The 25,951-nt window shown below is 35.0% G+C and overlaps 1 protein-coding gene across 2 annotated transcripts in view; it reads left to right on the plus strand.

Annotated features, from left to right (window-relative positions):
* Positions 1 to 25,951, plus strand: part of LOC150110330 (macrophage mannose receptor 1-like) — a 123,913-nt gene that overhangs the window by 22,517 nt on the left and 75,445 nt on the right. The window contains exons 4-6 of one of the 2 annotated variants that reach the window (XM_090392939.1): positions 1,567 to 1,729; positions 13,165 to 13,299; positions 18,040 to 18,156. In XM_090392939.1, the coding sequence (XP_090249065.1) occupies positions 1,567 to 1,729; positions 13,165 to 13,299; positions 18,040 to 18,156 (415 nt within the window). The remainder of the gene's footprint in view (positions 1 to 1,566; positions 1,730 to 13,164; positions 13,300 to 18,039; positions 18,157 to 25,951) is intronic. The other variant, XM_090392943.1, reaches the window with a different exon arrangement.

Genomic DNA, 25,951 nt, shown 5'->3' on the forward strand with positions numbered 1-25,951 from the left:
ATATGGTGAGGTATGGATGACTATTGGAAAAGTCGGAGGATACGAATTTGGATTATAATTTCTTAGCTGGGATAACAGGATGGTTGACAGACAGATATCAGATTGTGGTGTATGGGTGAAGTAGATTTCTAAGATTTAAGGTGACCAGTTGTGTACACCTTACATGAAAATGTTCGTTGCAACATTGCAGTCATCTGCTGAGTTGCATTCAGAATCTTTCTTCCTGTCTAAAAGTTCAAGTTTCCTAGACTAAGTAGTTTCTTCTAGCATAATCAAGCCAAAATTATACTCCTTCTTATATCTTATTGCACCAAACCGAATAACTTTACATTTTAATATCATTGAACTGGCAGACGGTTTTGAATGTACCTAACACCAAACTATTCAACCCATTATGAAAATATTTGCCTGTAAGTCGACTTGCTGGTTATTCTGCCTATCGTTACATTATGTTTTTGATAACTGCTAAATTTTAAACGTTCCTGCAAAACATTCAGAGTTTCTCAATGGTTTCTGGATGATATTATTTTTTTTGTGAAAAGTAAATTTTGTCTTGATTTTGTGTTTTATTATATTGTATGGAGGGCAAGGGTGGCAAGTGTGATCATTTGCTGGTTACCACCTTAAAATACTTCCTGAAAATTAAGATTATTTGTGAAATTCTTGTTTACTTTGATTTGATTCAAGTAGAAATCCGATATTTGCTTTACGAAACTGAATAGTTGTATGCGAAATTAATAAAAAAAGAGTATTATAAGCTGTATTTGAATTGAAGAGTACGTAAAAACCTGTTTAAATATACTTTGACAAACTATTCTACATCACGACTGGATTAAAATAATATTAGATGAGTTCCGATGTTTTTTGTATTATCACCATTATACCATTGAAAGAAACAAAGTACAACTTCTCTTAAAGAAGAAATGTACTCCGTTTGATATACGTTTTTATCTTTTATTTTTATTTTAGGTTTTCATTTCAAAAATAGGAAATTTATTCTTATAACAGCAGAAGCACACAAAGTGAGCTGTTTATCAAGTAAGGATGCAAAATATTACTACTGAAACACGTAGTGTCGTTTGGCACATTCTACTCATTGAATAATAAATTAAACTCCATTTAAATTTCTTATTTAGCATCAGAATATTAGCTATGTGTTGTCAAACAAATGTCCGTTTGTCACAGTGTAAAGTTTTTCAAGGAACAGAAGTCGTCTTTTATCCCAAGAATTAATGATCGTTTTCTTTCATTAATGCTTCATTTCGTTCTGTCCTATCAGTTGATAACCCTGTTGTTGATTTCAGGTTTATGAAGAACTATGAAATTCAATGATCTGTAGATACTGGGTTAGTGATCTGAAGAGAAAATATTGATCATTAATGAAAATTATGCTCCTTTAAAATTTTCTAGAATAAAATCTCTAATATTATGAATTTTTGTCACTGGAAAAGAATATTATAAGCTGTATTTGAATAGTAAAAAACTAGGAATAACACTAGGAATAACCGATGTAAGCAGTTGAGGTTATATATAATATTTATATCATCGGTTTTGTTTTTCTTTCAGGTTTCTAATCACCGGACTACAGACAAGGTATGGATTGGACTTAATGCCTTAGAATTTAATGGTGCATATGAATGGTGTGATGGATCTGTATTGCAATATACGCAGTTACGTTCCTCACTCACTACCGATCAAGAAATCTGCGTCAGTGTGGTTATTAATTCAGGTAAGCAAAAATTGCAAGTGATGAAATATACACAGTATGTTTATTAAACTTTGACAAATATTGTAGAAAAACGAAGACAAATACAGGAAGAATAATATTTATTAATTTTCAACATAATCGCCAGTTAATTCAATACAGTGACTACACTGTTCATATAGAATTTTTCAACACCACTGGCAGGCCTCTAAAGATATAGCATTTCGCAAGTCGGTCGCATTATTTTTGATGACTTCCATTAAGTCAAACTGCATTCCTTTTAGTTTGGTTTTCAGTTTCTAGAATAACATCACCATCACCACTACCACTAAAACAAAAACGTTTCCAGTGAAAAATTTACCAAATACGACAAGTGTTTGAGCTGTGTGGTGGATTCAGAAGGTAGAAACTGTTTCATATTTATTACACAATCAGCTGCCATGTTGTCTTGCAGCAACAACCAACAATGTTTTTGATGCTACTCCACTATCACTCTTCTCTTGGATTGATTCAGATGATTTATGATACCAATGCAGTGCTGACTATTAAACCTTTGATACTCTGGTAGAAATTCCTTCCTAGTCATACTTTATATTCTATTGAATCTCTCCTGCCATGTGTATCATTGGGAACACGCAATCCCGCATGCGATAGTCGATCATCTCTGAACACACACACACACACACACACACACCGTTCAAAAGACCACTAAATGTTTCAAAAGTGGATTTTCCCAGTTTTATAATAAACTCTTATTACCGCTTGTTATTCCATTTTCGAATTTTGACACAAAGCACTAACACAGTCACATTCGAATGACGTCTATGAGCGAACTACTCACGTTATCACAATGCACAATATGGTCATTGGAAAGAACACTCTACAGTATAGTATGATGGCATTTGCAGTACATCCTTAAAATATTTTATGATTTAATGGGATAGGCACTCAGAGTACTAACGTTCGTGTATAGAGGCTTAAGTGCTGTGAAGACATAATGTTGGAGGTTTAATAGATTTTTACAACACTCAGAAAGGATTAAAAAGAATTTAATACTTCCTATATTTCGTATTAGTCTCTAGGACATCTACTGGGATTAAAAATATAATTAATGTAACATAACACAAATATCATACAATGCTAAGCCCAACCACGTGGGTGACACTAAAGTCCTATCTAGGTGGAGCGCCCTCTAAGGGTGGTTGTAGGTGGCCTGGAATATAAAGTAGGATCTCTGGTGATGAGTGTTTCCCAAATTTTCGGAAGCTTAATGCAACCGTATTTATTAAGATTTGGTTGATTTCTAAGAGCTGCTGCTGCTTCTAAGAATAGTCTCTCTTTCTTGAATTTGCTGTGATGGAGCATGGTGGTTTTCTTCCATGATACTCTGTGGGTGGTGTCCAAGACATGGTCAGCCAAGCCTGGATGACCATAGTTGTGTTTACAGATGTAAGACTTGTGTTCCTCTAGGCGGATGGATGCTGATCTGCCTGTCTGTCCAAAGTACGCCAGCTTACAGGAACAGGGTACTTTGTAAACTCCAGGCAGAGAGAGAGAGAGAGAGAGAGAGAGAGAGAGAGAGAGAGAGAGAGAGAGAGAGAGAGAGAGAGGAGGGAGCTGATCTTTTGTAGAACGGATAAGGGTAGCAAGTTTGCAAGTATTAGTTATTTTTGTAATCCCCGTAGATGTCCTAGTGACTAGGACGAAATATAGGAAGTATTAAATTCTTTTTAATCCTTTCTGAGTGTTGTAAAAAATCCATTAAACCTCCAACATTAGAGTACTAACGTTTTTGTATGCACTGATATCAGACTAGTGTGCACTAGTATGTAGATGTTTCGACTAAAAACGAATGCGACAAATGATAATTAACACTCTATTAGTTATCCTTTGTCGCATTCGTTTTTCAAATAAAAAATCTACATACTCATCAGGAGCAGACTTCATCAGGAAGTTAAATGAAAGGTAAATAAACTACAACAATTAAAATGCAGGAAAGTCAGATTTCTGAATCAACTTAAATTTCTGAAGATTTCTGCACAATAATTAATATAATTCTGAAGTTTCTACTCTTCAGAGAACTTTTCCAATTCACAAGTGCTTGACAGATTTATCGAAAAGCATCTTTTTGGCCTCATATGCAAGAGAATACAATCTACAAGGTATGAACTTACCCAAATAGATTCGTTGTGTCTTCTCTTACACTATACTGTATCTAGTTGTATAGATGCTGTCCTATGGTCTTGTTTAGATCACGATCAGCTCTACTTATTATAATATCTTTCTGACCTCCAGAAACAGACAAATCAAAATATTTAACTCTAAGTACGAGAAAATGTTTCTCCCGAGAGTTATCCTACCCGATGAAAAAGTACTACTTAACATTTCTAATCATAACTTGACATCAGCGGAAACTAGCATTTTAAAAGGAACATCAAGTCCTACGAAAAAAGATCTCGTTCAAATTTAAAGACGACCGATGATATTATAGTGCTTAGGGTTGATAAACACAATATAACTGTTATGAATACAACTGATTATATGCCCAAATTTTCATTTTTGCTCTATGATACCTCTGATAGAGGTATCAGAGAGCAAAAATGAAAATATTTTTCTTAAAGAGGAAAAATATTTTTCTTAAAGAGGAAGACCACAAGTATGAACCAAAGTGTGCGCCGCGGCGCCCTTGAGAGCCACGGTTTCCTCACAGGGATGCCGCGATTACAAAATTATCATACTTTTATTTCCATTTTGAATTCAATGTGACAGGACGTGACATCTAGTGGACCTGGTGCAAACCAGTAACTCACTTAGTAATAACTGTTTGCAGAGGACTCTACAAATGGTTACTAGATGGCACTCTACAATAATTATGTTTCTCGATTGTTTTAGTAGTTTCTCGAACTTTCTCGGTTCTTTGTGTTCGTATATATATAGCTGTCAGTTTCGTGCGATCTTAGTGTTGAATTAGTTTTCGGAGATTGTATCAACTGAATATTGTTGTGATTTAGTCAATTCAGTGTTTTTGAAGTTTTGAAAAGTTTTTGAAGTATTTCTTCTCATATGTATTTTTAAAAATGGATCGGTTTTTACTAAACAGTAATAAGCGTTGTGAGAGAGAAAATAAAGAGGGCACCCTGTCAAATAGTGGCAAGAGTGGGAAGAAGCGTAAATATCGAAAATATGATCACAGTTATTTGGACTTTGATTTTACGTCCACAGAAGTCAATGGTGAAGGGAGGCCGCAGTGTATACCGTGTATGACACGTTTGGCACCAGAGTGCATGCTGCCAAGTCAGTTGAAACGCCATTTAGAAACCAATCATCCCAGCATGGTTAGTACATCTGGTGAATACTTTGCCAGAAAGTTAAAAGAGTTAAATGAACAAAAAGGTAGTTTTTATAACCAGGCGTCAATACTAAGCAATGCTTTGCTAGCATCTTACAAGGTGACACATAGAATCGCAGAACTCATTCTACCGGCTGCTGTAGATATAGTGAAGATTATGATCGGAGAGTCTGCTGGGAAGTTGCTTTCAAAATTGCCTTTGTCTAATAACACCATCAGTGGCAGAATACAGTAGATAGCCGAGGACCTCAATGATCAATTAATTGAAAAAATAAAAGGAAGGGAATTTTTGTTGCAGCTGGATGAGGCTACAGATAATAATAATAATAATAATAATAATAATAATAATAATAATGATGCCGACTTGATTTGCTATGTACGGTTTATAGATGGTAATAACATTGTAGAATACCTTCTCTTTTGTAAAAGTATCACTGCTGGTGCTAAGGCTCAAGACTTGTTCGAGATCCTTGATACTTTTACATCCGAAAATAATTTGAAGTGGACTAAGTGCGTTGGTGTCTGTACTGATGGTGCTCGTTCTATGTCCGGATGTTATGGAAGATTGAAGGCACTTATTTGAACCAAAGTCCCTGATGCACTGTGGACCCATTGCGTTATTCACGGGAAGCGCTCGCGTCAGAATATTTGAGCCCTACATTGAACCAGGTCTTAGAATATGTAGCGAAAGTAGTAAACTTTATAAAACCTCGGCCATTGAAGGCAAGGATTTTCAAAAAAACTATGTGAGGATATGGGATCCGAGCACACCACTTCCCGATGGCTCTCTCGTGGTAATGTTTTATCTCGTACGTTTTGAACAGCGACAGGAAATTTATATTTTTCTTAAAGAGGAAGACCACAAGTATGTACCGAACATTTTGTGAATGAAGATTGGTTGGTAAAACTAGCATACTTATGTGATATTTTTGCAAAGAAGAATGCTCTGAATCTCTCCCTTCAGGGATGCAACATGCACCTTTTAAAGTCTATTGAGAAAATTTCAGCTTTTATGAAAAAACTAAAACTATGGAAAAGAAAATTAATGAAGACTGAGGCAAAGAATGCTTCCCCTTGTTGCGACAGTTGTTGACCTCCAATGGAGTTAACTTCTATCGAGATATGAAATCCATTTTTGAAGAACACTTATCACAGCTTATCACCTGGTTTGAGAAATATTTTCACCTCCCGACACCTCCTGACACCTCCCGACTATTTACACATTGTCACAACTGAAATTATGTACGTAGGAATGAGGAATTTTACAAACAACTATCTGGGTTTGCAGTTGGAAGCTCAATATTATTTTCTCCATGCAGAATTATTAATGGAAACTTTGAAAAGATTTCTTGTTATCTACAAATCGAAAACCGTCATTTTGGTGGAGATATGTAGATGACATTTTTGTATTCTGGAAACACAGTGTAGCTGAGTTTCCAGAATACTGAATTAAATTCGCTTTAAAACTCGAAAATAAAGGAAAATTACCTTTCCGAGATGTGTTAATATCGAAAAAAAATATTTCGAAAAAAAAATATTAGCGATTACCGTAAGTCCACTCGTACAGGTCGTTAACTAAATTTCTCTTCATTGTACCATATATCGCAAAAAGTATGTATTATACATGTGCTGCAAAAAGGGCGATCTGTATTACGGGAGATGAAGAAAAATTAAAAGAATAATCACATTATCTTTCCAACTATTGTTGAGAAATGGATATTCTAAATGGTATAAATAATACTCTTCTCTACTTCTGCTTCGCAACAGATCCCTGGCATTTTCTAAAGAGCCTGTATGGGTTTCCATCCCATATAATGACAAATTTTATTTAAAAATCAGAATCCTGAAATCTCATGATATAAGAGTGGCTTTCAAGCTCACTGTGACTATACGAGTTCTTTGTTCAACTAAGGACCACATCTCTTTCAAAAAATGCTTATGTAGAAAGTTTTATGTAGAAAATTTCTGAGGTAATTTTATTCATAGATGAAATGTGTTAATCAAGGGAACTTTGGTCACTTATATTATATAACATGGAAAGAAAGTCCGGTTTTGTCTTCATGGAGAGAAAACAAAACTGGACTTGTTGATTTAATCTGATGCCTGCAGGATAAAGTACGAAATGAAAAAAAAAAAATAAAAATAAAAAATAGCTCCCAGGAATATGGCCCCCTTATTAAAAAAAAATGAAAACCGGGTATCAAAATGGACACATAGCTTGAGTATTAATTAATATTCAATTTTATATTAATATTTAATATTAATATAAAATTTTGCAATTTCAAACGGACTTAAAACCTCCAAAATCTCAGAATTTTTATCGATCCTCTGAAATAAATGATAACCTTAACTAATGGGATTCGAGAAAAAAAAATAAATAGATGAAAATTTTTCTTAAAATATATTTTCTTCACACAATAACCAAATAATTCTCTTTCAAATTTCAAATATATATTCAAAATTTCAAATATATATATATATGACCCTCCAGCCAGACGTGCACCCACAATACAGTATTTATCGAACTCCGAAAAATCCTTTATTTTTGCCATTGGGATTAAAGTTTTTAACGTTTTTAACGTTAATATATATATATATATATATATATATATATATTTATGACGATCTGTAATATTAACTCGGAATTGGGATATGTTCATATTTATATATACTGACTTAGATCCGAGAACCAGAAAAAAAATTAAATTTATTCAAAACGCAACATGTTTCATCGGATTGTCCGACTTCTTCAGGCATCGGAACATAGAAAGCAAATAAAAAACACTATATAAGAAACATTGTATCACTATATATATTATTCTAGTAGCATTAGGGTCGTGAGTTACAAGAGTTGGGCGAGGAATGCCTTATAGGAAAGATTAAAGAGCACGGGCGCCTACCTCAAAGAAGAGGAAAGAGAGAGAGAGAGAGAGAGAGAGAGAGAGAGAGAGAGAGAGAGAGAGAGAGAGAGAGAGAGAGAGAGAGAGAGAGAGAGAGAGAGAGAGAGAGAGAGAGAGAGAGAATAGACCCAGCTAGGGGACCATGGGAAAGTTACTTCCCTTGCTATCAAGAACCTCCCGGACTGTCTTTCTGCTGTGATCAAATACTGACGCTCACGAGATGGTATAAGCAAGCACTCACCCAACAATGTGGCTAATGAAGGAACAGCTTTGAAGACGTTAACTATGTATAGTGACTTTCCTGTGCTATTCACAGTTTTTATCTTCAATGTTTAATGTTTTTGTTTTCTTTTCTTTTATAAAAACACCTGAAGAAGGCTGTAAAAAGCCGCAACTAGTCGTGTGATACCATTAAACCTTTTTTTCTCGGTTTATGTCATTCGATTCTTTAAAAAAAAAAAAATATATATATGTATATATATATACTCTCGGAAGACCCTGTAACCTCTAGAGAGCGCGTCCCCTGGGTGGCGGATAGAGGAACCCAACCGATATTGCGGGGTGGTCCGAATATGTTTAATGAGGACTCGAGGACCAATAGGGCCACAGGGGGCTATCATCTTGATAGCAACGGAAATGGCTTTCCTATGGTCCCCCTAGCTGGGTCTATTCTCTCTCTCCCTTCCCTCTTCTTTGAGGTAGGCCCCCCCTTGCTCTTTAATCTTTCCTATATGGTATTCCTCGCCCAACTGATGTAACTCACGATCCTAATGCTATTAGAATAATCGAGAGCTATGGGTCATTCTATTTCTATCTCTGCTCTATGTCTTCTCTTTAAAATTCTCTCCACCACTTTAAGGCAATCTTGAAGGCCTCAAGATGGCAGCCCCATCACTAAGCTAGACTGCAGATAGCCAGTAACCCTCCCAGTCAAAATTTTAACCCACTAAAAAGACTCATAAAGATAGTAAACGGACAGACGTTTTTGATAACGAACCGGCTTGGAATAAGGATTCGAGAAGAAAATTATCGAAAACAAAAAAAAAAGCAGAAATACACCTATTGGAATATAGCCACCTGAAATGTGAGAAGTATCCACAATAAAATCATAGAACTGGACCAAGCACTAGAAGAAAGAAATGCTAAAATAGCAGTAATTGGAGAATCTAAAAAAAGCAGAGAGGAACAGACAAAACTGAAAATTACATCTACATATACAGTGGGTAGAAGCAGAAGAGAGAGCTAAATCTGGTGTAATGATCTTTCTACATAAATCTATTAGAAACAGTATAATCTATTACACTTTTGGAGAGATAGAATAATAGAAATGAGAATTAAAATAGACAGAGGCTATATGATAGTAATTGGAACTTATGCACCTGAATAAGGAAAAGAGGAGGACTCAGAAAACTTCTACACCCAACTGCAGAACATATTAAATAAGACCAATCCTAAAGATCACATTTTGGTAATAGGAGATCTCAACGAAAGAATTGGCGGCAATAAACCATACAAACCAAACATAGGACCTATCGGAGGACTTAACTGTAATAGAAATGGAAATAGATTAAGAGATTTTACTATAAACAATAACATTAAAATAATGAACACCTTCTTCAAACATAAAGACATCCACAGATACACCCGGGAAGCAAGAGACACAAGAAGCATTATTGATTACATAATCAGCAATATCAAAATGTCAGAAATGATAATAGATACAAGAGTATACAGAAGATCTGAAATAGAATCAGATCATTACCTTTTAATTGGAAAAATAAAATGGGAACCAAGATGGAAAACAACAAAAAAGCATAAGGAAAATAGAAATTTTGAATCCTTCCAAGTTAGACTTTTGGACGACAGTAGTATTAAAGACTTATACCAAAAAAGAATAAAGATCTGGATGACAAGCATAAAACAAAATCAGAACATAGAAGAAAAATGATCAAACCTAAAACCATACTGACAAAGGCTGCAAAATAAAGTTTAGGAACAAAGAAAAAAGTGGAAAAGAAAAAGAGGCCTTAGGGACTGGGATAATGAAATTAAATGCATTATTGAAGAAAATTAAAAAGCGCATATAAAAACTGGCTCAACCTAAAAACAATAGAATCAAAAATCGAATACAGCAGAAAAAAAGCAATAGCAAAAGCAAAAAGCAGCATGCAGGAGAATGAACAGAAACAGATGGAACAATTGTGTAACAAAATTAGAGAGAGACTGTACGCTCAAAAGACCTAATGCATATAAAATCGTCAAAGATCTAAGCAATGAAGCTAGAGAAAAAGCAGATATTAATACACTTAAAATAGAAACATGCCAAATTTACTACCAAGATCTATCGTATGATGATAGATCTTGGTAAGAACATTCAAAACAGAACGCTACCATTTGTAAACATCTCGGTTAACTTGGAAAACATCACTCTAGAAGAATTAACAGAAGCATTAACCCAAAGATAAACAGGAAAGGCTCCAGGAGAAGGCAATATAAGGAACTTATTAAATATGCAAGACTTGAATTCCCACTCTGGTTACTTAACTTTTATATGATCTGGAAAGAAGGAAAATGCCCACAAGATTGGACCAAAGCAATTGTTATTCCCATCTACAAAAGGACATAAATCTGATTGTAACAATTATTGTGGAATCAGCTTACTTAGTACCTCTTATAAAGTATATGCAAAAATCTCAGCATATAAACTTAAACGTATAGTAGACCCAAAATTAATAGAACAAAATGGATTCAGAAAAGGCAGGTCTTGCATAGACTCTGCATTTACGTTAAAATTATTAATTGAAAAACACAGAGAATTTAACATAGAAACACACATAGCTTTTATAGATTACACCAAAGCATTTGATAAAATTATCGGAGAAAAATTATGGGAAATCCCAGAAGAATATAAGAAGGACCCTTATATAATATATATCAAGATAATAAAATATCTGTGAAGTACAATAATTCATCATCAAGCTGGAAACCAATAAATCGAGGAGTACGTTAGGGTTGCCCTCTCTCACTGGTTTTATTTAATATATACATAGATAAAATTATAAAAGAATGGAAGATAACTAATGGAGGAAGATTCAAGATAAAGCGTAACACCAGATTAACTATTCTTCTTTTTGCTGATGACCAGATAATCCTTGGAAACAATGAAGATGAACTACAAATATCATTATACAGTCTACATAATCTGATAAAAACATATGGTATGGAAATACCAATAGACAAAAACAAAAGTCATGGCCTTCAAAGGTGCTAATCCAATAAGAAGCAAAATAGTAATGAACAACAAAATAATAGAGTAAGTAAATACACTCAAATATTTAGGTTGCACAATGTCACATGAAAATGAAGCTGAAATAGAACCAAAGATATCAAACTTTTTGAAAGTAACAGGCATTATAAATAAAATTGTTAAACCTAATTATCTACAAAAACACACACGAATAAGAATTTACAATACAGTAGCTAAACCCAACTTTACTTTATGGTATTGAGATATGGAAAATAAAAAAAAAGCAGATGAAAGAAGAATTTAATCATCCGAAATGAAATTTCTGCGCAGAACTGAAGGAGTCACAATAATGGACAAAATGAAAAGCAGCGAAATCAGAAAAAAACTTGGAATTACAACCTCCCTAAATGAAACAGTTATTTGCTACAGAGAAAAATGGAAAGAACACATACTGAGAATGAATAAAAGCAGAATACCTAAACAAATTCTAAATTACCACCCAAAAGGTACTCGATGCAGAGGAAGATCCTTTAAAAGATGGAATTGAGTAATATATATATATATATATATATATATATATATATATATATATATATATATATATATATATATATGTATACAGCACAAATTTAATTTTAAGTTTAATAATTTCACGGTATGAATCCTACGGGAGAGATCATTAATTTTTATTTATTTATTTTTATAAATAAATAAAATTTAAAACAACAATCTTGAAAACGATCTGAAATAGGTTTTTGAGATTGTTTTCAAGATGATCCTCTATGTTAATTTTGTAATTGAATGAAACTCATTAAAGGGTTTTAATTATTGAAGGCACTTCAGAGTTTGATAATCAGGAAAGCCTACACTCGAGACCAAATTCCTAAATATTAATACCAGTATTAAGGTGACGATCTCAAAGACGCAGTGAAAATTATAACCTGATGTCACTCGAGCCCATATCTTTTTGGTTGGAGAAAACAGTTTTAGAGGAAGCAGGTGAAATGTCGAAAATAACTTGTAGATATCATTTTAACCATTCTGCCTATAGCTTTATGCATTGCGCCCTTTTACTTTCTCTCTATTTAGTTTGTCCCTCTCATAAGATTAAAATTCAACCTTTCTTATGATTCGCAAAATATATTTACAAGTGGAGGTATCTGCGAAGGATGCGACTCATGTTCAATCCCATCTTCATTTACAACTGTTATGATTTCACTTGTAGCATTATTACTCTCAACTTCGGAATACAACTGCATTCCGAAGTTGATCAGCATTGTCTAAAGATGTAACTTCTAAAATTTTCATGCAGTAGAAGAAAATAAGTAAGATTATTAAGACAATGCTTTTGGGCCTTTTATTATTATTAATTTTTCTTTTCAAATTGATTTGTTTTTTCATTGATTGGATTTTATGTTTCGATTTCATTTTGTATCTCTGTGAAATAGGGCTGTCGACAGATAATATTCAGTTTAGAAACAGAGATAACCGCTCATCGAAGTTTGACCCTTGACTCTAACGAATCCTCTGAGTAGTATGTTACTTAGACTCGACACATAACCTGGCTTAGAAGCCATAACTCCGGCTTTCGATGTATGACCTCCTTCTTCTCCATCCCCCATTTTAACTATTTTCAACCTAAGTGAGCAGAAAGAGTGGAGTACAGAAGTTTTAAATGAGGATATTGCCTAATTTCTAATTATTAACGCAATCCAACCAAAAAAGTAGCATTAGATCTAGGATGTCAGAAAGTTTTGAATAATCACTTTGTCACAATAAATATTCCATTCGAGAGCATTATTTAAAAGGAATGAAAAACAAAAACAAACGAAAGTAATGAAAGCTAGTCTTTGTAATTTAAAATTATCATTATTATTCCCTTTTTTTCTATTATGATCCTTGAAAGAATCTTTCTCTGCGAACAATAGAACAAGGAGATATCTTTCATTACTTTCATTTTCAGGAATTTGGAGACAAGAGGATTGCAATCAGAAAATGGAGTTTATATGTAAGAAGAATTCATCGCCCTTTCCTGTGACAAACAAGGTCTTCACAACTCCGATGCCAGGATATTGTCCGTCTTCGTGGACATCCTTTGGTAAATTGAGTCTTAATTAATAAATCTCATATTTATATCATATTTAACGTATGTTTTACTTTCATGTTTAACTTATGACTTTTATTATTATAGTATGACTTCTTTATAAAACATTTAACATAGCATGGTCAAAATCAAAGTTTTTTTTCATTGAAAAAAATATTCTCTATTTCAATCCTCAGTCGCAGAGATGTTGCAAATAAATTATTAGAAATGATTTGCAATTAATATACTGTGTGCATCATGAATTACTCCTTATGAAAATGTTTATATACGGCATTAGAGTTACTAATGATTGGCTCAAATGCAGTTTAAATAACAGACCAGAGAACAATATACCAGCTATAGCACGTGCGAGAGCACACCAAAAATAATAAAACACGAATTCCCACAAGACTAAGAACTAGGACCTATTTGGATTTCAATTAGAATAAATATTCGGATAGAGAGCATTCTGTCCATTATCACCTTGAGAACTCAACAGTAAGTGAAATCTTTAGGTAGCGTTAGTAATCCCATTTTCCGAAAAACAAAACAAAACACGTGACATTCATTTGATTTTTGATTTTTAAGATTTAAGTTATTCTTCATCTTGATTCCGACTCCTTTAGTACGCGAACTCTATAAATGTCAGTTACGGTAGAAAACACTGGTGCTTACAGGATTCTTTATGCGATATTATCATGACTTTGATATCAAGTAAAATAACAAATCTCAATCCCTCACAGGAGAGATTTCAGTACTTCTGATGTATTTGTACTGAGTGTGGGGATAGAAGTTGAGAGAGATGAAATCTACTTGTATTCTTCTTTTAACATATGCTGTAAGTTATTCCATTAAAGAGGAATTCTTCACAAGGAATTTGAGAAAGGCTGTTACAGATCACTGGGGAGGATGGCAGAAAAGAGTAGTGGAGAAGAATGTGTTGAACTCTTATTGCATTAGTACGATGGAATAATGTATACAAGATCAATAAAACTGCATCCATGGGTGCATATTAAATATCGTAAATATCCATAAATAAATATAGTAAATATCCATAGAAAATATCATAGTAATACATCCTTAAAAAAATCATAAGGCATCAGCAGGTTTCTAACAGTTTTTCAAACTGCAGGTTGCGATCAATTATTGGGGCGTAAAATTAGTTTAACAGGCCAGCCTGCATTTTGTAATGAAAAAGAGAACATCAGAGTGGATCTCAAATACTTTGTAGCTTCGAACCACTGATTTTATTTTGTATTCAAATCTAACTTCAAAAGTTTCAGAATTCAAATCATACTAGAAATAAATATGAAATCACAAATTGATGCTGCACTTACGAAAATGATGTTGAACTTACCTACGCTACCTATAGCCCTATAGCTGTGTATATGTGAGGGGAGGTTGATTGGTTGAGACATGTAGCTTCGCTACAAATTTTCGCTGCACCTGTCTGTATCTGTTTTCTATTTCGCGTCAATCCTGAAATGTTAATTACCATTCAAAAATCATACTAGTAATACTTGGTTTTAGCATTTTAGAATAAAAGAAAGATATTCTGTGTGTGTGTGTGTGTGTGTGTGTGTGTGTGTGTGTGTGTGTGTGTGTGTGTGTGTGTGTGTGTGTGTGTGTGTGTGTGTGTGTGTGTGTGTGTGTGTGTGTGTGTGCGCGTGTGTGTGTGTGTAATTGATTGCGATGTAGAATTAATTTCTTATTGTTGGATAGCAATCAAAAAAGTGTGAAACACATTGTTCTATAATGTTGTTCTATATTGTTCTACATTGTTCTATGTATATCTATCTTCTTGCATTGAGATGTAAGGAAGATGTGAATTTAATTATTTCGGTTTCTCCCAAATCCTACAAAGCAGTTGTAAGGAAATAATTCAGTATATTGAGATATGTTTCTGATAAAATCTACAGTGTAAATCTACAGTAAAAACAAGGGATGATTTTACATCAAATCTGGTCTTCCTTAATTCCTCTTGACACATTTGTATCTGATGATAATATGAGCATATTTCTTCCCCACTGATGAGTAAAATTCTCTCCCATTGCTGGTGGGTTGGGTCAACGTCTCCCATGGTGACCCCTCTCTCTTAGGACAGTGTACATATATATATAGTTTTATAAAGGAATGTATGAAGGTGAAAGACAATCACAAACATTCATACTCACGGCGGGATTCGAACGCACAGCCTTTTGGTCGGACAAGCTAATTACTTGGCCAAACCGGTTGGCACACGCGTATCTACCAGTAACCTATTGGAACCCACGAACCAGCAGCCAGCATAATAGTGAATGCAGACTTTCTTTTGTTTATACGTTTTGAAATATTTTTCACTGAACATGAAACCTGTTTTACTTGCATTCCAAGTTTTCGTTTCTTCATATTATTCATATATTTCGTTTCTTCATGGTTTTATACAGGAAAAATAGTTCTCAAATGTCCTATCTTCACAATAGCCAATGTAACACAAAAAATTAATTATGAAAAAGAGAAAAACTTCTATCTTCATAGTTTGGCCGTGAAACAACTGACTTGCGCTGTAATAGCCATTCATTCAATGAAATTTACCTTTGAAAGGTTAACATACATAAACTCTTTCTTCTTCTTCCGAATCAAAGAGCCGAATATTTTCGGTATTTTGTCTTTCCTATATATATATCAATCGAAATGTTCGATGCGTCGTAAATTAATATCTTCTGCTGTTCCATTCCTCAACCTCTTTTATTTAGTGGTATTGTTTTATCCAAAAGGCATGAGTGATTTTCTGCTATCAAACCCTTGGTGCCATTCATATATGGACAACTAACCAAACTATTTATAATCAATATACCACTATCCTACTCTGGTCTTTCTCCAGTAAGATAGAATAATAGTTTTTATATTAGTAAGTCCCTGGTCCTGATTGGCTCATTTGCAAGTGTGCTCAAAATGTTTCAGACTTAATATTCATCTTGTGTTATACAGATTCTCGTATTAATCACCACGTTATAAAAGTAAGATTTAATTAAGTGCAAAACTTAAAGAAGGGAAATCAAATTAAATATTTAATTGTCGTCCAGTTTTGAGAAAAGACCAGGAATTTTTCAGGAATTAATGCCGAAGATCATGAACGTCAAATTTTTTCGCAACCTAGAAACTACTCATTAATTAGTGGCTATCAGTATAGATGGCACTGTTACATAACTTTCTATTCGTGAAGTTCACAGAATTAATTTCGACACAAGCCAAGGAATGAGTTTTTGCAACTGAACGGTTGCATGAATCGTTGCTAATGCTATTTCCAGAAAACTTTGATCAGGTCTGATAAAAAAGCGCAATCGCAAAACTACCATCATTTTATCTCTTTTTCAGGATTTGAGTTTATGTTGCCAGTTCATTCTCCACTTCTAGTTCATAATTTGTTTCTTTTTACTTTCCATAACACTGCTATTCCTATAAAATAATCGTTTGTTTCTCACTAGCTTCAAATCCTATCGATAATTTTAGTTCATTATAACTTTTCGAGTTGAAGTAAATTCTCGCTTGCACACACACACCATATCCATGGTCACTTTGTCTTCATCCCAGTCCCCACTAATTGCAGAGTACACCTGCATGGTGTTCTTTGCCTAAAGACATTACTTCATTGTTATTCAACTGTCTTCTATAAAACTCTTACATTCGTGCACGTTAGAATGCTCTGCTGATATTTACGAATAATACACTAAAACCTCTCTAAAATGCATAATGCTATCCTAAGATGGGCAGTCCTGCTAATAGAATACCTTCCTAATTTCTTTCTTTTCATTTCATACTTTTAAAACAGAGAATCAGTTTTTGCGTTATGATTTTCCTGTAGGAAAATCATAATTTCTGTAGGTATTTTCACCAGAGTTGTTTTCCTGTTATGGCTTTTATCGTTCCTCGAATGTCCTGTAATCATATAATAGCATGAGCAGCTTTTGGTCAACACTCATGTAGTGTTTGGCAAATCTCTCCTCAACTACGCCTAACTCTGCTCTTCAGAACAGTCTTCTTCACTTTCATATCGAGAGATTCTTCTGTGTACTAACTGCTTGTATGCACATTCCAATGTTGTGCTAATTTGTATCTGTTGTATGAGACTGATGTTGTTGTTATGGTTATAGCCTTTCGGATGTTTTAGGGAAAGCTATATACGCCACCATCTAAGGAAATGACTATGAGCAAGGTGGTTTCCCGTTGCCATCCTTGCCGTACTATATCATATGTCTGTACGATGTGTGTTCACGCGGTCGGTTTGCCTGCTCGAGGGATGAAAAACCCCAGATAAACTGGTGGAAAAACCTTGCTGTCTACCCCTAAGACCGGCTAAACTGCCTATGGCTGAGGAAGACCCTTAAGCTCCTGACGTCATCGAAGAGAATCTAACCTAGGAGACTCCTTTTCCCAGGCATATACGGTAGTTGCGAAGCCCAAAGCCACTAGGCTAACCGCGCGGACATGGGACTGATATAAATGTTAATTTTTAAATTCTCTGCTAATTTGGCTCTTGCTTCAACTGGCGCTTTGTTCATCAAGAAAATGAAAATATCCCAAGTACAACATTAAAATAATCAGTTATAAATTCAGGGATTCTCATTTACGAATGGTATATTAGGGGAGTGTTCTCTATATATTATTGAATTATTATTTTTATCTTTTTTTTATTTGTTTTAGCGTCTGAAATTTTGAAGACTTTTAAAATTCAATGCATTATAGGTTTATTTTACTTCCTTGCAAATATTGCAGGAAACAAATGCTTTAAGTTATTTGGCAAGAACACAACAAAACGTGGGCTCTCTCCTACGAGGAGATGCGCATTGTTAGGAGGCACATTAGCATCTATTCATAGTATGGAAGAACAAGGTAAGTAATTATAAATATGGATCATTTTAACACATCTTAAAATTTGTTTATGTTACATATTTATCCTAGAGAGAGAGAGAGAGAGAGGGGGGGGGATATCAAAGGACGTTCTTTATTTTGTAGCACATTCTTTAAGAATTGCTTCAAGAAATAAGTAAAATGGAAATTATGTTGAAAGAAAATGCGCAACGTTAGATGGTGCATTGGAGCCTGTTAACTGAAGTTTATCTATCGTTTTTCTCCTTGTGTTCTAGCAGAAGAAGCAAAATTATTGTCTGATCCATGATTAATTCTACGATTTGTATAATCTTGTATGTGCTCGGCAACCAGTAGCACAAAAATATAACAATTCAGGAATGTAAAGAAAATTATGTTTTTTTTATTTTAATTAATTTATTTTTTGTTACCGCCCAAAGTTCATTAATTTTGGGCACGCAGACAAATTGTTTCTCTGTTTTGCTTTATTGTGGATGGGGTTCTCTAAGCAAGTACCTATTTCTTTCTAATACGTGAAACTAATTATCTGGTAGATCTCTTGACAATCTAAAGTATTACTTCAGCGACGAAGGTGTCGCCGAGGCATTGTATTATTACTTGAGTAATCATTGAGCGATAGTGAAATGGTGGTTGTTTAATTGTGCATGAGTTCCATTTTCTTTTCCATATCAAAACAATCATGACCGACATTAAAAACTATATTTTGTTTTCTTTTTTCTCTCATTACCTACTGTGAACTGTACGAATGGACCACCCATGATGAAGTTCTTTTTGTTCTTAAATAAGACACTGGTATAAAATTCATCTTCTCAGATTCATCAAAATACTTTCTTTGAACGTTTTGTTTATTGTGCATACCTTATGTTAAAGTTATTCTAACCGGAAATTAGGGACTCACCTCCCAAATTCTGTATGTCTTAAACGAAAAAAAAATGACAGAAGATGACGCAGTGTAATGCCGGCTGGGAGTTTGTTCGGTTATACGACGTGTAATGAGGACAGGCAGACATCCTCAGGAAACTAAGATGATCAGTGAAATGCAATCAACTAGAACAAACGTAGTCTCAAAAGAGCTGAAGGCAATATCAACCTGAGAAGTATCCACTGAAAAGATCTGAAACTAGTCCAAGGCTTAGAAAAGTATCATATTTGCATAGATGGTGTTATGGAGACAAAAAAATAATAAAACAGGTTCAGATACTGCTAAATATTAACTAATTCTTAATGTTATACTCAGGAAAAGCTTTATGGAAAAAATGGAACAGCTGTAGGCAAATACTAGCCTGGAATGTAAAGCATTTAAATGGCAAACAACTTTCAGCAGAATAGTATGGATACATTTCAGAATGGGAAATCAAGTTTATTTTTGTCTATGACCCGAAAAATAACGCTAATAATAACGTTAAGTGTCTGTTGGTTTCTTTTCAGGACTCTAAATATTCTTTATTTACCGGTGTTCTGATATAAAGATATGTGCAGACATTCACGTAGAGAAAAGACAGGAAATAAGAAAGACCTTTTTACGATGCTTTTGTTGGCAGCGATATCTTCATACCGGTTAAAGATGCGAAAGTGTAAACGGATTCAGGGAGTGTTTGGCAGACCCAGTCATCTGTTCATTGGACAAAAACAGATGCCGTATGGTTATTCAGATTCTCAGTGATGTGCATCACTAGTACTCAAAGTGTGGTACTGTTACCGTATGCTTTTCTGCAGGCTTCCACTCTTTGAATACTAGTCACTCCAGACACGACGTCCATCCATTCATCAGTCTCATTGACGACTTATCTCTTCCTCTTTTTCCAGGAACTTTGCCGTTTATTACTGGTCTAAGAAGTCCTCCTTCCATCCTTTCAACTTGTGTATAATGTTTCACCTTTCTTCTGTCAATGTCCTTAAGGATCCTTAAAGTTCTAGTGATCCTATGGAGAACCCATTCATTTGTCAGCCTTTCAGTATATGCTATCCTCAACAGCCTTCCCTCATACAACATCTCAAAAGCAGTTATTCTTTTCCTATCAGACTCCTTTAAGTTCCAGGTCTCACAACCATAAGTCGCTATTGGAAAAATAGCTAGATCCAGAATCCTCAACTTTGTCCCTGTAAAGATAGATCCATGTTCTAGATTTTAGACAATTCTCTGACTGTTGTTTTAGCCATTCCTAATCTTCTTCTGACGTCTTCTGAAAAACCCCTCGGTATTGATTTTGCTGACTTCAATACCTCTCTTTCTCTCTCTCTCTCTCTCTCTCTCTCTCTCTCTCTCTTCTCTCTCTCTCTCTCTCTCTCTCTCTCTCTCTCTCTCTCTCTCTCTCTCTCTCTCTCTCTCTCTCTCTCTCTCCATTAAGGTAGATTTGTTTCTCAGAAACTTTCCTGTCTGTATTTCTTTTGAGATCCATAAACTTTGTCTTGCTAGGATTGAGCTGAAGTCCTCTATTCTTAGTGATCTCGTTAACTTTGTTAATAAATATATACAAATTCTTTCTTGTCATTACAAAGTAGAACTGTATAATCAACATACCTCGCATTACTGATTAATCTATCACGTATCCTAACTGATGTCTTGAGCTTATTGTATTGTACAGACATAATGTCCTCAGCCTGGTTATTAAACAAGTGAGGAGAAAGTAGACATCCTTGCCTAACTCCCTTTCCAACCTGAAGCGAATCAGTTAGTCCAAAACCTACTCTTACCATGGCTTCTTTCTCCTATAGAAGTTACTTATTAGTCTGGTAGTGTGTTGAGTAAAACCCATTCTTTTCATTATTTCCCCAGTTTTCATGCCGAATACAGTCAAAAGCTTTAGAGTAACCTATGAAACAAATTTACATGGGAAGACTAAATTCCTTATACTTTTCTATGATCTGTCTAAGGTCAAGGATCTGATCTATGGTACCCTAGACTTTCCCAAAACCTGCTTTTTCCTCAGCTACCTCTGCCTCACCTTTGGCCTCAATACTATTTAGAATGATCTTTAATAAAATCTTGCTTGCATTAGAGATTAAACTAATAGATCTATAGTTATTGCAATCTGTCTAATCTCCCTTCTTATGTTGTGGTATGAAACTGACTTCGTCCAGTTTTTACGCAATAATCCTGTCTGCCATATCCTTGAAATCGATCTCTGATGACCCCACACTTAGTGCAAGTCAAGGCAACTCGTAGTAATAGTGGATAAACTCTGATCACTATTCTTAATATTTACCCTTAATGCAAATACAAAGCACATCTCCTGGAGGAGATGTATGATGCTATGCATTAAAGGCAAGGGCCACTACCCAGACCGGTTTCGACCTTAAGAATAAGTGAAACGGGCTCTAAAAATAAGACGATCTCGAAAGATCGCCCAACTCCGCGTTATTCCACTCAATGACAGGCTCACCCCGTCACCGAGAAGAACTTCTCAGCATTGGCTCTACCCAGTGGCAGGCTCACCCCACCACCAAGCAGAGCCGTAATCTCAGCGGTGGCCACACTCAAAGATAGGCAAAAACCTGTTCCCAAGCAGAGCCTCTCAGAACCGAAGTCTTACCCTCACCGGTTTCGACCTTTATTGAGGTCTCATCAGTGGGAGCCAGGCTAGAAATACCAAGATTTTAGTAATAGAGAGCTTAAAGGATTTTACCAGAACAAGTTAATATAATGTGTTTTAACATTATTAAATAAAAATCTCAGGATGAGCGATAGATGTAGAAAGTATTTTACCTTGGGTAATAAAAGTTAAAGATACCATGCTATTTTAAACCTGGTTTTACTCCATTTCCCAAGTAAGCAAACAAACAAGTTAGTCAAGTTTGCGCTTGCAAGTATTGCAAGTCTAGATGACCCAACACATAGTACAAGTCAAGGCAACTCGTGGTAAATGTGGATAAGCTCTGATCTCTGTTCTTAATATTTACCCTTAATTTACACTTTATTTAATAAGGTTAAAACACCTTATGGTAACTTGTTCTGGTAAAACACTTATAAGCTCAGTATTACTAAAATCGTGGTATTTCTAGCCTGGCTCCCACTGATGAGACCTCAATAAAGGTCAAAAACGGTATGGGTAGTGTCCCCTTGTCTTTAATACATACCATCATACATCTCCTCAAGGCGATGGGCTTTGCATTAACGGTAAATATTAAGAATAGTGATCAGAGCTTATTCTACCTTTACCATGAGTTGCCCTGACTTGCACTACTTTGGGGTCAGGACACACCTCCATACCTGAATCAGTCATTGTTTTCGTCATGTCTCGCAGCATCCTCTAAAATTTTTCTTATTTTCAAGCTTTTTTTGTTTCAATTTTTCTTTGAAAATATTTCTATATTTGAATCTACACTTCGCCTCTGAAAGCTATATATATGTTAAAGAGCTATTTTAAAACTATTTTTACTGCATTTCCCAAGTAAGCAAACAAACAAGTAAGTCAAGTTTGCACCTGCAAGTATTTCAAGTCTAGATGACCCCACACGTAGTGCAGGACCAAGGCAACTCGTGGTAAAGGTGGATAAGTTTTGATCACTATTTTTAATAGTTACTCTTAATGCAAAGCACATCTCCTGGAGGAGATGTATGATGCTATGTATTAAAGACAAGGGGCCACTACCCAGACAGTTTTCGACTTTATGAATACGTAAAGCCATCTCTAAAAAATTCGGACGATCCCTAGGTCACTCAATAGTGGGCGAAAGATCCGTCCATCTCAGCGTTGGCTCCACTCAGTGATGGCCTTCCACCCACCACCACCACCGAGTAGAACTGCTCATATTCCGGAGAAGAGCATTCACTGACAAAGCCTCTCACCGGACCGTATCAGAAAACACTTTCCCCGGAGACTCAAATTGCTCCCTTAAGGCAAAAACCAAAAAGAGAGCGAAGTCATAGTAGCAATAGCCGAGCCTCAGACCGGTAGTGGCTACAGCACTACCCAGACCGGTTTCGACCTTTATTGAGGTCTCATCATTGGGATCCAGGCTAGAAATACCAAGATTTTAGTAATACAGAGCTTATAAGTATTTTATCCGAACAAGTTAATATAAGGTGTTTTAACCTTATTAAATAAAAATCTCAGGATGAAAGATAGATGTAGAAAGTATTTTACCTTGGGTATAATAAATGTTAAAGATACCAAGCTATTTTAAACCTGGTTTTACTCCATTTCCCAAGTAAGCAAACAGACAAACAAGTCAAGTTTGCGCCTGCACGTATTGAACAACTGAGAAATGTAGCAGATTACTGTAAACGAAATCAGATAACAAGAAAAGAATGATATAAAACTGAAAATAGAGATATTCTCCTGTCTATAGTAATTTGAAAAATTGAAAAAAAAAAACTTACTTTGAAAAGCCACTGTTATGTTGATGCAAAGTATATGAAAATTATTACGAATAGTTCTCTGTAGTCAATTTCTGTAATAAAATGTTCTCATTATTTTATTATCGTTGTTGCTTTTCTGCGGATCAATATCACAGTTAGATGCTAATTAGAGAAATAGATGCTACAACATTGTTAACTGAAGTTTCAAAGTATTTCATGTTTAGATATACATGCTATTGAATGACTAAGGAGTTCAGAAATTATTGAAAAAAAATATGACAATTTACTTGCAATTAATGTGTATAATAATATACCGAATACTTGAAGATTCCAGAAGGAAGGCTCTCAAACACATTTCTTCCTAATGTGCACAATTGTGAAACTATATTCGCCATTTTTTTTATAAAATAAGTGAAACATTTTCTAAAAGTCGCGGAAATGGTAACAAGAGTAATAACGAAGGAATGTGACTGGATGTTTGGTCGGTTGAATGGTTGATTTGCGTGTTGAATACGGCACATCAATGGAGGCTTTATGTCTGTATTTATATCTGCATATTGAGAAAATTCCTGATGTAACAAGAAGCAAAATATCAATTCAAAAATTGCCACATCTGTTCATTCTTCACTGAGTTAAAATGGTACCCCTTACATAATATATCGTTGTCTGTAACAGTGCGAGTTTCAGGGGCGATATATTATATAAATAGATAAATAGACATATATATATATATATATATATATATATATATATATATATATATATATATATATATATATATATATATATATATATATAGTATATATATATATATATATATATATATATATATATATATATATATATATATATATATATATATATATATATATATATTATTAAACTTGAAAAAATATACAGTGGAAGATCAACATGCGTATTAGGGATTTAGGCCTAACATGGCCTGTTCCGGCCTTAGAAATCACCGTTGAATCGTTTTGGTTTTCATTTTCCTAATGGTTACAGGGTCCCACCCCGAGAGAGGGGGATAAATTCCTAGAGAGAGCGTCTACTGGGTGGCGAATAGGGGAGCCCACCATTTGTGTGTGTGTGTGTATGGTGGGGTGGTCCGAATATACTGAATAAGGACTCGTGGACCAACAGGGCCATAAGGGGCAATCATCTTGATTGTAAGGTAAGCGGCATCCCATGGATCCCTAGCTGGATCTATCCTCCTCTTCTTCTACTTTGAGGAAGATACACTAACTTTAATCTTTCCTATAAGGCCTTATCAGCCAACTCTTCTTATTTTATGACGCTTATGCAATTAGAGTACTCTTATGCTATTAGGGCAATGGGGTCTTTTCATTTCTGGCCTTACAACTATGCTCTCTCTATAACCCTTGCTGTAATTCTTCTAATTCTTTCCCCCTTCAATATACCCTATTCCTCCTATAGGTTTAAATTCGGAAGAAGGCCAGTTAAGAAGCATTGAGGTAACAGCCTTACCACTGAACTATTCCATCGTCAGGATAGTTCCCTGACATGGAGAACATAATTCTGCTTGTAAGCTGACATTGGAAGATAGATAACAAAAAAGGACTATTTACACATTATAAGATTGTATATTACAGAGACAAAAGGATTTTCTTTTTAGATATACAATAGAAACGAGGGGATAAAAGTACATTAGTGGTAGACAGGATGTGTCTTTTCAGTAAGAGTCAATATTACAGTTCACTATCACTGTTAGTTATTTTTCAGCTAAAGTGTATTGTCGTCGCCAAACCAGAAAAGGGTACCAATTGAATTCCACTCCTCTATGAATTTTGTGACAGTTCCAGTTTCTTTGAAATAACCAAATTTCCAGTGAAAGTCTGCTTTGTAGTTTCCGACGTAGGTTACACATGAGGGTTTGTTCTGATTCAGTGATGGACGCGTGCTGGTTATTTCTTGTGTGTTTAAGGTAGAAACTGTAAATGACGGACTTGGCGCAGATGAAGAGGAAATTGAATATTCTATGTTTGTTCTCTTCTGTATGGACTAAATTCCAGTAGTCTTCTTGGTTGTGTGTGTGCTTAGTTACTGGTGCTAGAGGCTGTATTCACGGCGTAGGTGATCATCGCTCTGTTTGCAGGACAGAGATATGTGTCTGTCCTGCAAACAGAGATTCCTGCGGAATAGACACTGATCCGATTGTCTTAGCTGAAATTTGTGAGCTTAGTAGGAGTTGGCAAGATGTTATGCCATAGCCTCCACTGTATTTCGGAATCTGGTTTGGAACCCCTCGATTTATTTGGAAGATCTCACTGAAAACTGGGTGGCATGTGCAGCTTAGTAAATGAGAGGGTTACGGATCAATATAAGAAGGACGAAGTTGGAGCTACTGATATGAGGAAGTGGTATATTTTCTTGTTGTTGGAAGGAAGAATTGGAAGTGAGGCTTCAGATGATGCAAGATGAAAGGTAGGCTCCCCGCAGTTCCTAGAAGTAATACGAATTCCCTGAGGAGTAGCG

Source organism: Typopeltis vanoorti, chromosome 1 (assembly GCF_054136105.1).
Source record: "Typopeltis vanoorti isolate ZY-2024b chromosome 1, IOZ_Tvanoo_1.0, whole genome shotgun sequence".
Classification (NCBI taxonomy): Eukaryota; Metazoa; Arthropoda; class Arachnida; order Uropygi; family Thelyphonidae; genus Typopeltis; species Typopeltis vanoorti.